The sequence below is a fragment of the Panthera leo genome, chromosome D1, assembly GCF_018350215.1.
Source record: "Panthera leo isolate Ple1 chromosome D1, P.leo_Ple1_pat1.1, whole genome shotgun sequence".
Taxonomy (NCBI): Eukaryota; Metazoa; Chordata; class Mammalia; order Carnivora; family Felidae; genus Panthera; species Panthera leo.
The window spans coordinates 20,918,032-20,933,229 of record NC_056688.1 but is presented as its reverse complement, the minus strand read 5'-3'; the positions used below and the strand labels follow the sequence as shown (position 1 = coordinate 20,933,229).

The window sequence follows — 15,198 nt, the reverse complement described above, 5'->3', positions numbered from 1 at the left end:
CCAATACATAGTGTTCAATATCATCTGTGTTATTATTAGTATGCTGCTTGCTATCATAATTTTGTGTAAGTCACCTGTAAGCAGACAGATTAATATATTCTCAGAATGTAATCAAGAGCTAGGTGCCTATTATTTTATTGATTGATTAATTGATGACTTGTGGCTGTAGATCCAGTTATAAAGTTCTGTTTCGTTTCTCCTGCCGATGACCAGAGATGAGTCCTGAAAACTGGACTCACGTGACAGGGTTTGTCCTTCTGGGTTTCCCCAGAAGCCACATCCTGCAGTTCCTGCTGTTCCTGGCTTTGATGGCAGCCTACGCTGTAACGGCCACAGGCAACCTGCTCATCATTGGGCTCAGTTGGACGAATCGACACCTGCACACACAGATGTACTTCTTCCTGAGGCATCTGTCCTTCCTGGAGCTGTTGCTCGTGTCTGTTGTGGTTCCCAAGATGCTTGTCGTCATTCTTACGGGGGACCACTCCATCTCATTCGCCACCTGCATCATCCAGTCTTACTTCTACTTCCTCCTAGGCACCACCGACTTCTTCCTCTTAGCTGTCATGTCTCTAGATCGTTACTTGGCAATCTGCCGACCTCTCCACTATGAGACTCTAATGAATGGCCGTGTCTGTTCCCAACTGGTTCTGGCCTCCTGGTTAGCTGGATTCCTCTGGGTCCTGTGCCCCACCATCCTCGTGGCCAACTTACCTTTCTGTGGCCCCAATGGTATTGACCACTTTTTCTGTGACAGTTGGCCCTTGCTGAGGCTCTCTTGCGGAGACACCCGCTTACTGGAGCTGGTGGCTTTCGTGCTCTCCACGTCAGTGTTACTGGGCTCGCTGGCACTGACCTCGGTTTCCTACGCCTGCATTCTTGCCACTGTTTTCAGGGCCCCCACACCTGCGGAGCGAAAAAAAGCGTTCTCCACTTGTGCCTCACACCTTACAGTGGTCATCATTGTCTATGGCAGCTCCATTTTTCTCTACATCCGTATGTCAGAGGCTCAGTCCACGCTGCTCCACAAAGGGGCCTCCGTCCTGAGCTGTATCATCACACCCCTCCTGAACCCATTCATCTTCAGTCTCCGCAACAATAAGGTGAAGCAGGCCCTAAGAGATGCCCTGATGTGGCACAGAACCATGGCTGCGAGAGACTATGAGGGTCACAAGTAAAAGGAAATATTGGATTAAGAGGTTAAAAATGTATGCAATTTGTAAAAATGTATTTGAAGTTCAAATCAGTCCAACAACACCCTGCACTTTTCTCAATTAAAAACTAGCCTCCAGAATGACGCATCATGAAAGAGAGAGAGAGCCTTCGTTTTCCTCTCTCCTCTCTTCCTGATGCCCTCCCCTCCCCATAGAGAAGGCTGATCCAGTTGGCCACACTTCAGAATTCTGGTTAGGACACATTTCCCTTGGGGCAGGTAAGTGTGTGGACTTCCTTCAGGGAGGCCGTTCCTCTTCCTCCGTAGGTGTATGCTCAAGCGTACTTACTATTGCTTCAGGGTCCTGTCATGCAAAGCCAATCAGAGAATGCTAAAAATACGGAGACTCAGATCTGGAGCTTAGAGGAGAGTAAGAAGAAGGCTTCTGATGACTTCCATCTAGACTATTACAAACAAGATTAACCAGAACCCGAACATTGGGAAATCCCATTTGGGTTGCGGTAATAACTATTTCTTTGATCTTCCCTTGCCATTGCTGTTTAGGTGACCAGCAGCTCCTATAGGAATCTCCCGAAGGAAAAACACTGTGACCAGTGAAATAGTTAGATATCCCAAATTCCCAAGTCAACTTCTGCCTGATAGACTCTAAACACAAAGCCAATCATCCAATCACTTATTTAAGAAATATTATTAAATACCCAGTAGGATTAAGGCACTGAGCTAGGCAGGGATGGAACTAGGGTGATGTCTAGGGCCAAGGGAGATGTTTAGGGCACAAATTTTAAAGAGACACACACCCACGTGGTTGTGCAAGTACAGGGTCAGGCTGTGCACAAACCTGAGAGTATATGCTTCCCAGGTGCTGCATCAAGGCCCCTCCGTTGCTGCTCTTGAATCTAGGCTGTGGAGCTAGACTGTGGGGAATAAGTTTAAGAGCTTCCATGGGGCACCTGAGTGGCTCAGTCGGTTGGGCGTCCGACTTTGGCTCAGGTCATCATCTCACAGTCCGTGAGTTCGAGCCCCGCGTCAGGCTCTGTGCTGACAGCTCAGAGCCTGGAGCCTGCTTCAAATTCTGTGTCTCCCTCTCTCTCTCTTTCTGCCCCTCCCTTGCTCATGCTCTGTCTCTGTCTCAAAAATAAATAAAAACATTAAAAAAATGTTTTAAAAAAATAAATAGAGAAATAAATAAAAAGAGCTTCCTGAGCTTGCACCAATGGGTTAACAAGACTCAGGGCGGAAAGCCACCACAGGGTGAAAGCACCCAGCGTAGAACAAAGCATAGAGCAGAAAGCCGCTTCCACAGGACAAAATCGTCCAAGAACAGGTAGAGGCAGAAAGCCGCCACAGCAGGGTGAAAACGCCCAGGATTTATCATTAAGTAAAACAAGCATAGAGTGGAAAGCTGCTACAGGGCCAACACGCCCAGAGCTAATTAGCAAGAAAAATGCCTTTTTAACCCTGAGATAGCATGCTCTATCTGTCTTAGCCCCTAGAAAAGTTAAGATAAACAGACCTGGTGCCTGGTGCCTGCAGTAAACAGCCACCTGCTCAGCGCCAGGACTTTGATTTGTATTTACCCTAACCCCTAACACTGCATACCTTCGAAACCCCCTTTCTCTCACACACATGAGTTAATGGCCACTGTTTTACTGTCTCTTTCTGCACGTGTATCACATTTATAAGCCTTCTGATCCTAATAAATACGGAGCAAGGATCTTTACTCAGGGTTCTTGTCTCTTCCCAGACATTAGCCTCTCTCATATTCAATTCTGCATCCACTTTCTTGCTGGACAAGAGAGAACTCCAGACTCAAAGTCTGCAACGCTAGACCTTGAGTATGTAGTAGTAAACAAGATAGACAAGGCCCTCACTTTTATACAATTTATAGTGTAGTTGGCATGGCTGGCAAAAAAAAAAAAAAAAAAAAACATACAGACAAACAAACAAGAAAACCTAAATACACACATTACTATGTAGTTGCAATTTATGACAAATGCTTTTGAGAAAAGAGCCGAGTTTCATTAGAGGGACTAGTAAGGAAAATTAATCTGGATTAAAGACCAGGGAACATACCTCCGAGGAAATGAGCTCTATACTGAGGCCTCAGACTGAGCAGCAATTATCCAGGAAGAAAGTAGGGGAGCAGCATTCCGGAGAGAACGAGTAGTATTTGCAAGGACCCACAGTCAGATGAGGGAATAAGAGAAACAAATGCACATGAGGACTGGATAAGGAGAGGTGGGCTGAGGTCCGTTCAGATAGAACCTTATCTATAAGGTTTATGGGGATCTTTCTTCCTTCATAAGGCAATGTAAAGCCTTTGAAGGGTTTTAAGCAAGGAAGTGATCAAATCATATTTTAAAAAATCAATTGGCTGCTGTGGGGACAACAGATTAGAGGGAAACAAAGTGGATTTTAGAGGATCGAGTAGGAAGCTATTGCATGGATTTGGAAGCAGATGTGCTAGTTATGACTTTACAACTGGCAGTGGGGTTCTCTCTCCCTCTCTCTTGGCCCTCCCCTGCTTATGCATTCTCTCTCTCTGTTTCTCTCTCTCTCTCTCTCTCTCTCAAAATAAATAAATAAAAACTTGTTAAAAAATAACTGTTTTGAGCTCCTCGGATATATTTTGTGTCCTAGAAGAAATGTCAGAAAAGAAACACCAGATGTACGACCTTCATGACTACTTCAGCTGGAACTTTCTCAACAGGGCCAACAGCATCATAGGAGCAAGTGCCATCTGACCCAAACATCAAGCCTGCATAGCAGCTGAGACTTTTTCTCTAGGAGGCACTTGGGAGAAGTTCTAGGGTACTCATTCCATTTTCTAGCTGTGTTAAAAGTTCAGGTCACCAGAACTCGACTGAGGTTGAGAACAGCGCAGAAGTAAGTCATAGTCCAGGTAAGTAATAGAGTAGACAAGTGGTTTTAGCTACTCTCTAGGTCTTCTTCAGCAGGCTGCCCCAGAGAAACAGCTCTCAGATTCTCAGGTCTCTGTTTCTGCTAATCTGGGGGGCGGGGGGGGGGGGGGGTCAGTGCTCCAGGGGGCCCAGAATGTCTTTCTGCCTCCTCCACAGTTTCTTTATGGCCACGATCACTTCCTTGTTTCTCAGGGTATAGATGGCAGGATTCAGCATAGGAGTGACCATTGTGTACAGAACAGAGACCGCCTTGTCCATAGGGAATGTCCGAAATGGCCTCGCATAGATGTAGACACAAGGCACAAAAATTAAGGTCACCACAGCAATGTGAGAGGCACAAGTGGATAGGGCTTTGCTCCGGCCCTCCCATGAGTGGCCTCGGAGCATGACTAGCAGTGCCGTGTAGGATCCCAGGAGCACCAGAAAACACATCAAAGTCACCAGGCCATTGTTAGACACCATCAGAAGCTCTAAGACAAAGGTATCCGTGCAGGCTAATTTGATCAGCTGAGGCACGTCACAGTAAAAGTTGTCCAGCTTGTCAGGCCCACAGAATGGCAGCTGGATAGTCAGTCCAATCTGCACAATGGAGTGGACGAAGCCCCCCACCCAGGAGGCTACCATGAGGAGCCCACAGACTGCCCGGTTCATCACAAGCATGTAGCGCAATGGCTGGGAGATGGCAACATAGCGGTCATATGCCATCACCGTCAGCAGGAAGATCTTGATGCCTCCAATGAAGTGGAAGAAGAAGAGCTGAGTCAGGCAGCTGCCGAAGGAAATGATGGGGTTGTCTGAGAGCAAGTCAAACAGCATCCTAGGTGCTGTGATGGAAGAGTAGCAAAGGTCTAGGAAAGAAAGTTGCCTAAGAGAAAGTACATGGTTGTGTGGAGGCGTGAGTCACAGGTCACTATGGCCACAATAAGGAGATTTCCAGCTACGGTCATAAGATACACAGCAGAGAAGATAATAAAGAAGAGGAACCGAAGCCCCCATACCTGAGAGAGCCCCAGGAGGACAAAGCCTGTCACCTGGGAATGATTTGCTGGATTCATCTGCTGGGTATAACCTGGTAAGCGAACCTGCTGAAGAAAATGCACGTGCTCGTCACGGGATCCACCAGCTTCTCTGCGATAATTTCCTCTGCCCTCTCTGGGGAATCCTCCCCTGTCTCATTTACCATAAGACGACTATCCTAAGAAGTTCTATAGGAAACCACGCATTGGAACATCCCATATTGGTATAATCAAGCACAGGAGCGTAAAACTCAGGGTAACACTGCTACTATTTATAGTTCATGAAAATCAAAAATAATCAGCCCTCAAAACTTGAGAAGTGATACACAGAGAAAAAACTGCAACCCCGGAAGTAAATGTCACTTCTCCCAGTACCTAGTGGTCTAAAACAGGAACGATCTCCCAAAATTCTGTCTCACTCCCCTCATCCATGATGTCAATTAGCCAAAATACCTGCACACTCTCCTGCAGTCTAATATCTCATAGCTATAGATAGCCTTTATTTAGAAAACCCGAAAAATTCCCACAGGCCAAATATTTAGACCTATAAAGGTCGTGAACTGCTGTCTTCTTAAAGTTAGATAAGAAAACATGTGGCAGAAGAAGCTTCCTGTCCAGTGGCTCTGGGAAACCCAGAGAAACTATAGTCCCCGGGGAAACACAGGGAAAAGCAACTAGAATACTGAACTGCCCCCCAAAAATGTGTGTGTCAGTGTTAATTTCAGAGACATCATCCAAAGAATAATTGCTTTTTCATATGAGAAGCAGCAAGAGAAGGCCACAAATATTATCTGAAGGTAAAAAGTCACTATCTACGTGCAAAGGTGCCTCAACGTTTGAAACCCTTAAAAATAAAAAGGGTGTTTTATATATTTAAGTATGTTTACAAGCTGGCTATTGGTTAGACTTCTAGAATTAATGTCTTCATACTCTTCAATGGAAGTGTGACGTGTCATTCTGCCCTTAATTTTAATTATGACTTTTCAATTATATTTTCCTGCCTTTGTTCTTTCTTTACTCGATAAACATGTACTAAGTATCTTCTATTTACTAAGCACTATATTAAACACTGAGAAATTTTCGAAAATAAGACCTATGACACATTTTGCATAGAACTTTCACCTTCTGACACCTATCCACCCCTCCAGCTTCATCATTTTATACATAGTCTCCTCACACATACACAATGATATATACAGAGCTACCCGAAGTTCCTTGAACTTGCCATGCTCACCCCATGCTTCCCTGGTTTTCTTTATTAATCTCTATGTATTTATTTCATCTTAATTTTATTTTATTTTCGTTTTTTTAAGGTTTATTTTTGAGACAGAGAGAGACAGAGCATGAGTGGGGGAGGGGCGGAGAGAGGGGAGACAGAATCCGAGGCAAGCTCCAGGCTCTGAGCTGTCAGCATGGAGCCTGACGCAGGGCTCAAACTCATGGACCACGAGATCATGACCTGAGCTGAAGTCAGACGCTCAGCCGACTGAGCCACCCAGGCGCCCCCCACCTTAATTTTAAATTTTTATTTATTTATTTTGAGAGAGAGACAGACAAAGAGAGTGAACAGGGGAGGGGCAGAGAAAGAGAGAGAGAGAGAGGGATAGAGAATCCCAAGCAGACTCTGCCCTGTCAGCTCAGAGCCCAATATGGGGCTTGATCCCATGAACCGTGAGATGACCTGAGCCAAGGTCAAGAGCTGGGCGCTTAAACCACCTGAGCCACCCAGGCACTCCTATTTCATCTTCATTTCAAGGAAATGTTTCGAATACACAACACTGGGCTTTCCAGTCAGTTTCCAGTGGGAAGAACTTGGAAGTCGAGACTTTCATCTTTGAAATAAGAAAAAGCTAAACAGAGTGACAGGCAATGACTTTTCTCGGAGCCATCAGAGACTGGAGGTTACAGGGCAAAACGCTACCTCAAACCCTGGAGGGCCAAGGGAAGCAAGAGGAAGTCGTAGTGGAGACCCGCTTACCTGGCACAGAACACTGGAGTCATACACAGATAGGAGCACTTAAGTAGCAATTCTGACAAATTGCTGGAGGCTGAGTGTGGACTAGCATGCCGGTGGGAAACTCCTGGGGGTTGCCATCTTAGGGAACCCCTACACTTTCAACGGTTCGATCTCCACAGTGAAGAATGATGCAAGATACTCTCCTAGCACTGGAAGAGTGTGAGGAGAAGTAAAGTATCTATTGTCTAGGATGAAAAGCTTTTGCTAGAGCCGTATCCCACCTGGGAGAAGGACATTTTCCCCCCTTCAGCGCCCTACAGCCTTGTGGTATCACCTATGGGGGTGAGTGTAGGGAGGCAGGCTGACTGAAGACTGAAGTTTAATCACAAGATTGTAAAAAGCTTCTCTCCTTCAAGGACCTTGTCTCCACACCAGCAGGGCTCCAGCGTGAAAACAGTGGGTTACAGCTGAAACAACCACAAGACACAGACTCTAAGGACAAGTACTTAAGGATGCCTGAAGGCAACGCAAGAGGTGGCAGAATAAACGTGAAACCTCTGCCTTCTCCAACCAGGGCAACTACCAGGCAGATTCACAACAATTCTCACGCTAAAGTTTCTTCACCTCAGTTCCCGTGACCTGACGGTTCTTATTATTTTATGTTGGGCTATTCAACAAAAACATCACGAGTCGTGCTAAAAGGCAAGCAGAAACACAGTCTGAAGACACAAAGTAAACAAGAGAACTAAACTCCTGTATCATACAGATGTTAGGATTATCAAGCAAGGAAGTTGAGACAGCTTTCATTACTGTGTTAAGGACTCCCACAGAGAAAGTGACCAACTTGCATTGGTACTGTAAGGAGAGCGATGGAAACTTTATGAACGTATAAAAGTGAAATACTAGAAGTCCAAAACACTGTAACAGAAATAAAGAATGCTTTGATGGGGTCCTCAGTAGGCTGGACACAGCCAAGGAAAGAATAAGTAAGCTTAAATTCCCAAACTGAAATGCAAAGGCTAGAAACGGAAAAGAAAAACAGAATAAAGCATCCAAGAATTTGGGGATAGTTTGGTTTTTTTTTTAAGTTTTTATTTATTTATTTTGAGAGAGACAGAGACAGCGGGAGTGAAGGAGGGACAAAGGAGAGGAAATCCCAAGCAGACTCCATGCTGTGAGCACAGAGACCGACGTGGGGTTGTAACTCACAAAACCTCGAGATCATGACCTGAACCAAAACCAAGAGTCCTAAGCTGAACCAACTGAGCTGAGCCACCCAAGCGCCCCTGGGATAGTTTTAAAAGATGCAACATAATGTAATCGGAAGACCAGAAGGAACAACAGAATGAAGTAAAAGTACCTGAAATAATAATCACTGACAATGTTCTGAAAATGATATACATGAAACCACAGATCCAGGAAGGCCAAAGCACACCAAACAGAATACCAAAAATAAAGAAATATATATAATATACACCTAGGTATGTCATATTCAACAACAGAAAACCAAAGACAAGGAGAAAAATCTCGAAAGAAGTTAGAGGAAAAAAATTGTCAACAATAGAGGAACAAAAATAAGTATTACAAGGCAAGTCTTGTCTGAAACCAAGAAAACAGGAAATAAGTGGACTGATACGTTTCAAGCGTTGAAAGAGAGAAAAAGAACACCAGCCTAGGGGCGCTTGGGTAGTTCAGTTGGTTAAGCGTCCGACTCTTGGTTTTGGCTCAGGTCATGATCTCACAGTTCCTGACTTCGAGCCCCCCATCCGGGAGGCTGTGCTGAGAGCACAGAGCTTGCTTCAGATTCTCTCTCTGCCCCAACCCTGCTCATGCTGTGTCCATCTCTCTCAAATAAATAAATAAACTTAAAAAAAAAAAAAAAAAAGAACACCAGTCTAGAAGTCTAAATCCAGCAAAATTATTTTCTAAGCATTAAAGGGAAATAAAGAATTTCTCAGGCAAATAACAGCTGAAAGAATTCGTCGCTAGCAGACTTGCCCTGCAAGAAATGTTAAAAAGGAGTTATTATAGAGAGAAAGAACATGATATAGATCAGAAACTTGGATTACATTGTGAGAAGTAAGGGAGATGATTCTTTTTCAGACATACCAAGGGCGCCTGGGTGGTTCAGTCCGTTGAAGCTTCCAACTTCAGCTCAGGTCATGATCTCACTGTTCCTGAGTTCAGTCCCTACATTGGGCTCTCTGCTGTCCCACAGCGTGAAGCCCGTTTAGAACCTCTGTCTCCCCCTCTCTGCCCGTCCTCTGCCCCTCTTCTGCAGGTGCGCGTTTGCACACACACTCTCTCTCAAAACTAAATAAACCTTTAAAAATTTAAAAAACAAACAAAGAAAAGCTGTGTTGCCTAGCTAACAGTAGGTTTACAGCTTATTGGAAACAGATATGAAACCGCTCCTCACAATGGAGTCCCAAGCCCTTGGACACTTCACTTCCTGGTTCTCCTTCCCCTCGCTGTTACTCAGGCTTATTATCCCAAGCTTTGCAATGAGCATGCGCCAAAGAACAAAGGAGGGACCCGAAAGCCTCCACCTCACCCCCGGAAATGTTCGTTTGATCCAATCAGAATATTTTTGGCCTTACGTGAGCATCGGCGACTTCTGGGTAAAGCTGTAGCCTCTGTAGCATTCAGCCAATGAGGAATCGGGGGAGGGATTTGCACGCTAGGAGATAAATTGTCTGCCGTAACCACCCTGAGTGTGCCTGTCCATCAGACACCCGCTTTTGCCAGAACCTTGACTACAGCCTGACTTCACTGCGCTCCCAGGCTCTGTGTCCCTCCTTTATCTGGGTCAGAGGGCTTACTCCTCACAGACATAAAGCAAGGAAGAGTGTCAAGAGAAAGAATAAATGAAGAGAAGATAACTTTTTAACTTTTTCTTATTCTTAAAAATAACAATACATTAGGTTACGGATAAATAAATAAGTTATGAGTAAGTGAAAGGATGACAGCAATGTCATAGGGACGGGAGTGCATTCGTTTGCTAGGGCTGCCATAACAAAGCACCCCGAATTAAGTGATCTAGCAGCAAAAATGTATTGTCCCAGTTCTGGAGGGTAAAGGTTCAAGCTCAAGTTGTTGTCAGAACTGGTTCTTTCTGGGAGCTGCCAGTGAATCTGTTTCTTGTTTCTGGCTCCCCTTCTGGTGGTTTGCTGGCAATGCTTGGCATTCCTTAGCTTGTAAAAGCATCACCTACATCTGTGCCTTCATCTTCACATGGCGTGTGACTTCAAATATTCCCTTTTGTAAGGACACCAGTCACATTGCATTAACGCCAATTCTAAGGACCTCATTTTAGCTCAATTACCACTGTAAAGGAGCTGTCTTAAAATAGAGTCACATTCTGAGACACTAGGGGTAGAACTTTAACATATGAATGTGGGGAGGGTACAAAATTCAATCCAGTCAGGGAGGGAGGAAATGAGAAGACTCTTGATCTGGAGAACAAAGGCAAAGGAAATGTAGACACAATTAAATTTCCTTACAACTTGCAGCCCACTGATAAATACCTGAGGCAGAGCGCGGCTATTTCTCAAGGAACTCACTAGCTACCTTAATGATTTGCTAGAGGCAAAAGGCCACCTTAGCTTAATGAGAGCCAGACCTCCAGGATCCTGTAAGTGTTCTTTAATATAGGAAAATCTCTTTAGAGACTTCCTTTATCTCTACCACCCCCCAACTTAAAAGTATATAAACAATCACTGCCCAAGATCACAGTGCAGCTTTTTCTACCCATGAGTCCTGCCCCTGTAGTTTAATCAAAACATCTTTTTGCACCAAAAATGTCTCAGGAACATTCTTTATTGACTGTTCACTCAGCAGCCCCACATCACTCTGACCTATAAATGTAACAAAATCTCAATCAACATCCCAGCAAGCTGTATTGTAGATGTCAGTAAGCTGGTTCTAAAATTTATACGAAAAAGCAAAAAACCAAAACAGCTAACACAATAGTGAAGACAAACAATGTTGGGTGACTCACACTAAGTGATCTCATTACTTGCTATAAAGTTACCATAATCAAAGCAGCATGATACTAAATAGAGAAAAATAGAAACATAGACCAATGGAATATAATATACAGTCCAGAAAGAAAAAAAAAAAAAAAACATGCACAAATATGAACAACTGATATTTGCCAAAGAAGCAAAGGAAATTCAATGGGGAAAAGATTGTCTCTTCCACAAATGTGCTGGAACCATTGGACATCCGTATACAAAAAAGAAATTGTACATAGATTTTATACCGTTCATGAAAATTAACTCAAAATGAAACCTAGACCTAAATGTAAAATTCAAGCTATAATATTTCTACAAAAAAATAGGAGAAAGTTTATATAATTTTGGGTGTGGTGATCAGTTTTTATACACAACAGCAAAAGCATAATCCAGAAAAGAAAAAAATTATAAACTGGACTTTCTTAAAATTAAAGACTTCTGGGGCACATGGGTGGCTCAGTTGGTTAAGCATCTGACTCTTGATTTTGGCTCAGGTCATGATCTCAAGGTTTGTGAGATCGAGTCCCCCGTCAGGCTCAGCACCAACAGTATGGAGCCTGCTTAGGATTCTTTCTTTCCCTCTCTCTCTGCCCCTCCCTTGCTCATGCTGTCTCTCTTTCTTTCTCTAAATAAATAAATAAATAAATAAACAAACAAACAAACAAGAAAAAATTTTTAATAGAAAATTAAAAACAATTAAAGGCTCTTTTCTGCAAAAGACACTATGAAGAAAATCAAAAGATAAGCTCCAGCTGGGATAAAATATTTGCAAAATATATCTGGTAAAAGATTCCAACCCAAAATATACAAAGACCTCACACCTCAACAGCAAGAAAGCAAACAATCCAATTACATGAGTAAAAGATCTGAACAGATATCTCACCAAAGAAGATCTCTGGATGGCAAATAAGCATATTAAAAGATGCTAAACATCATTTGTCATTAGGAAATTGCAAACTAAAACAGCAATGAAAAAATACACCTGATACACCTGTTAAAATGACTACAGTTTTTTTTTTTTTTAAGCTGACAATATCAGTTGCTGGTTATGACAGCCACAGGAACTCTCATTCATTGCTGGTGGGAATGCAAAAAGGATACAGCTACTTTGGAAGACGGTTTGGCATTTTCTTCCCAAGCCAAACATTGTCTTGCCATTCAATTCAAGGGTCGCACTCTTAGGTATTTATCAAACTGGTTAGAAAACTTACGCCCACACAAAAACCTTTGCGTAAATGTCTATAGCAGATGTACTCATCATCACCAAAATCTGGAAGCAAACGAGATGTCCTTCAATAGATGAATAGATAAACACACGGGGGTACATCTGTATGATGGAATATTATTCAGTGATAAAATGAAATGAGCTGTCAAACCACACACACAAAAATGAAACACAAAAAACATGGATGAATATTAAGTGCGTATTATTAAGTGAAAAAAGTTAGTCTGAAAAAGCCAGAGAATATGATTCCAATTATATGATATTCTGGAAAAGGTAAAAATGTAAATAGAGATGATAAAATGCTCAGTGGTTGTCATGTTTATGGAAAAAGAATGTTCAATAGGTAAAACACAAGGTGGGTATTTAGGGCAGTGAAACCACTGTTTCATACTGTAAGGGTGGATACAGGACACTCTGCATTGGTTAAAACCCATAGACTTTCACATTACAAAAATTGAACCTTAATGTATGTGAATATTTTTAAATGTATGCAAATGTTTTTTTTTAATCACTGTAGGGGAGAGGCACCTGGTTGAGCCGGCTTTGGTTCTGGTCATGATCACACAGTTCATGAGTTCAAGCCCCAACACATCAGGCTCCCTGCTGTCAGCACAGAGCCCACTTTGATCCTCTGTCACCCTCTCTCTGCCCCTCCCCTGCTTGCAGTCTCTCAAATATAAATAAACATTCAAAAAAAAAAAAAAATCGCTTAACAGGTTATGAGATCCCAGGATGAAATGCACAATGTTACAAAACAATCTAATTGTATTACAAATGTATGAAACAACCTCACTGAGGAGGGGGAGGGACAAAGGAACTGACCTAAGTAATTTTGGAAATGAGTTCAGTCAGTAAGACTAAAAAGCAGGTAACTATACAAAGGCATTGCACTGTAGGTTATAAAGTAGTTTTCCCTGGAGCTATAGGATAACAATTCTGGCCCCACTCTACATGTATACAGGAATTGAACAATTAAGTGAATGGCTATGGTAAAGTGTCAGGTTTCTCACTGTTGGGAAAGTGTAAACAAGAAAAAAAAGGCTAGAATGACCCATGTTGTAATGGACTAGAGTTGGAGTCACCAGTAGGATCTGGTGTTCATCTTAATAAAGATACAGATGGTTACATATTGAAATATTTATAGACATGTGTACCTCCATGGATAAGTAAACACTCTTATATTCCCTTGCTCGGTCCCAGTAGTAAAAACACATAGCACTCGGACCTTGGTTTCTAATGCAGTCTCTAATAAGAGGAACCAAGACTTCTTGGAAAAATAGTGGATTCTAGGATTTACTCACAGGCACTTTACCGTGGTCCCTCTGATGCCTTGTCCCTGTGAAGATAAGTGGTCTGGGCAAGAGTCCCTGTGGCCTGAGTCTAAAGATAATACTATATGCAACCGAGTGCCTACTTTATAGAAAACTGTGCTCTCTATTATATGATTTGTAGTAAATGTATTTCAATAACACCTGAAGAAAAGTTAAAGGAAATGTTATAATAAAAAAAGTAAAATGAAACACCAGAAAATGGAGGATATAGGGGAAAACTAGAAAAAAAATTAGTTGGGAGGCTTTTTACTATCTACTCAAATCCCCACCTTTCTGAAACAGTTCAGCTCCAATGAGGATAATCTTCTAAATATGTGCTGCCCGATACAGGAGCCCTTGGCCGCATGTGACAATTTAAAATTAAATTAATTAAAACTAAATTGAAAGATCAGTTTTTAAGATGCACTAGACACATTTCAAGCACTGTCAAGAGCTCCATGTGGCTAGGGGCCACCATACTGAACAGTACAGATACAGAATGGTTCTATCGTCACAGAAAGTTCTACTGAACAGCACTTAAAAAAGATTTTTTTTTAATCTTTATTTTTGAGAGAGAGACAGAGTGTGAGCAGGGGAGGAGCAGAGAGGGAGGGAGACACAGAATCCGAAGCAGGCTCCAGGCCCCAAGCTGTCAGCACAGAGCCCGACGCAGGGCTCAAACTCACGAACTGAACCGTGAGATCATGACCTGAGCCGAAGTCGGACGCTCAACCAACTGAGCCACTCAGGCACTCCACTGAACAACACTGTTAAAACAAAGGAAGATGAGGTGCCTGAGTGGCCCAGTCAGTTAAACATCTAAAATAATAACCTTTGGCTCAGGTCATGACCTTTTGGCTCAGGTCATGAATTCAAAGTTGTGAGATAGGAGCCCCCTGTCTGCTCTGCACTGGGCAGAGTCTGCTTAAGATTCTCTCTCTCCCTCTACCTCTCACATACTCTCTGTCTCTTAAAAGAAAAAAAGCAAAACAAAGAGAAAGAAAGAAAGAAAGAAAGAAAGAAAGAAAGAAAGAAAGAAAAAGAAAGAAAAAGGATAAAGCCCTAGTTTGACCTCAAAATGAACTTGATCAATGACATGTATGAAAATCGAGCAATAACCTTCAAGGCTAATTGTATTACAATGATATGGTGCTGCTTTCAAATTCCCTATTAATATCTCCCTGACACCAAATAGTTATTTAGGAAATTGTAAGCAATGACTGCAAAAAAATCTTGTTCCTGATACAAAACACTTTGTAAGATCAGCCACAAAATCTTGAAGAATTAGAGACGTTCTGCCTGGACCAACAGAGGAAATTGTAATGTAAGCAATGACTGCAAAAAATCTTGTTCCTGATACAAAACACTTTGTAAGATCAGCCACAAAATCTTGAAGCATTAGAGACGTTCTGCCTGGACCAACGGAGAATACATTAGTTTGAATCCAAGGTCCTGTAAAGAGTCTGACAAAAGCCCGTATTCCTGTGCAAACTGTATCAGAGAGCCTGGCTCCTAGTTCTACTGTCTTGCTGACATATGTATGTGACCTTGGGAAAGTTTCTTAACCTCTCTCAACTTG

At 42.7% G+C, this 15,198-nt stretch overlaps 2 protein-coding genes across 2 annotated transcripts; one reads left to right on the top strand and one right to left on the bottom strand.

Moving 5' to 3' along the window:
- The first annotated feature begins 215 nt into the window (after positions 1-215).
- Positions 216-1,278, top strand: LOC122201150 (olfactory receptor 6T1). Its single transcript, XM_042907096.1, is given in 2 exon segments — positions 216-1,157; positions 1,159-1,278. Coding segments are annotated over 2 exon segments (1,062 nt in total).
- A 2,928-nt stretch (positions 1,279-4,206) lies between these two features.
- Positions 4,207-5,150, bottom strand: LOC122200287 (olfactory receptor 4D5). Its single transcript, XM_042905822.1, is given in 2 exon segments — positions 4,207-4,955; positions 4,958-5,150. Coding segments are annotated over 2 exon segments (942 nt in total).
- Between the last annotated feature and the right edge of the window lie 10,048 nt (positions 5,151-15,198).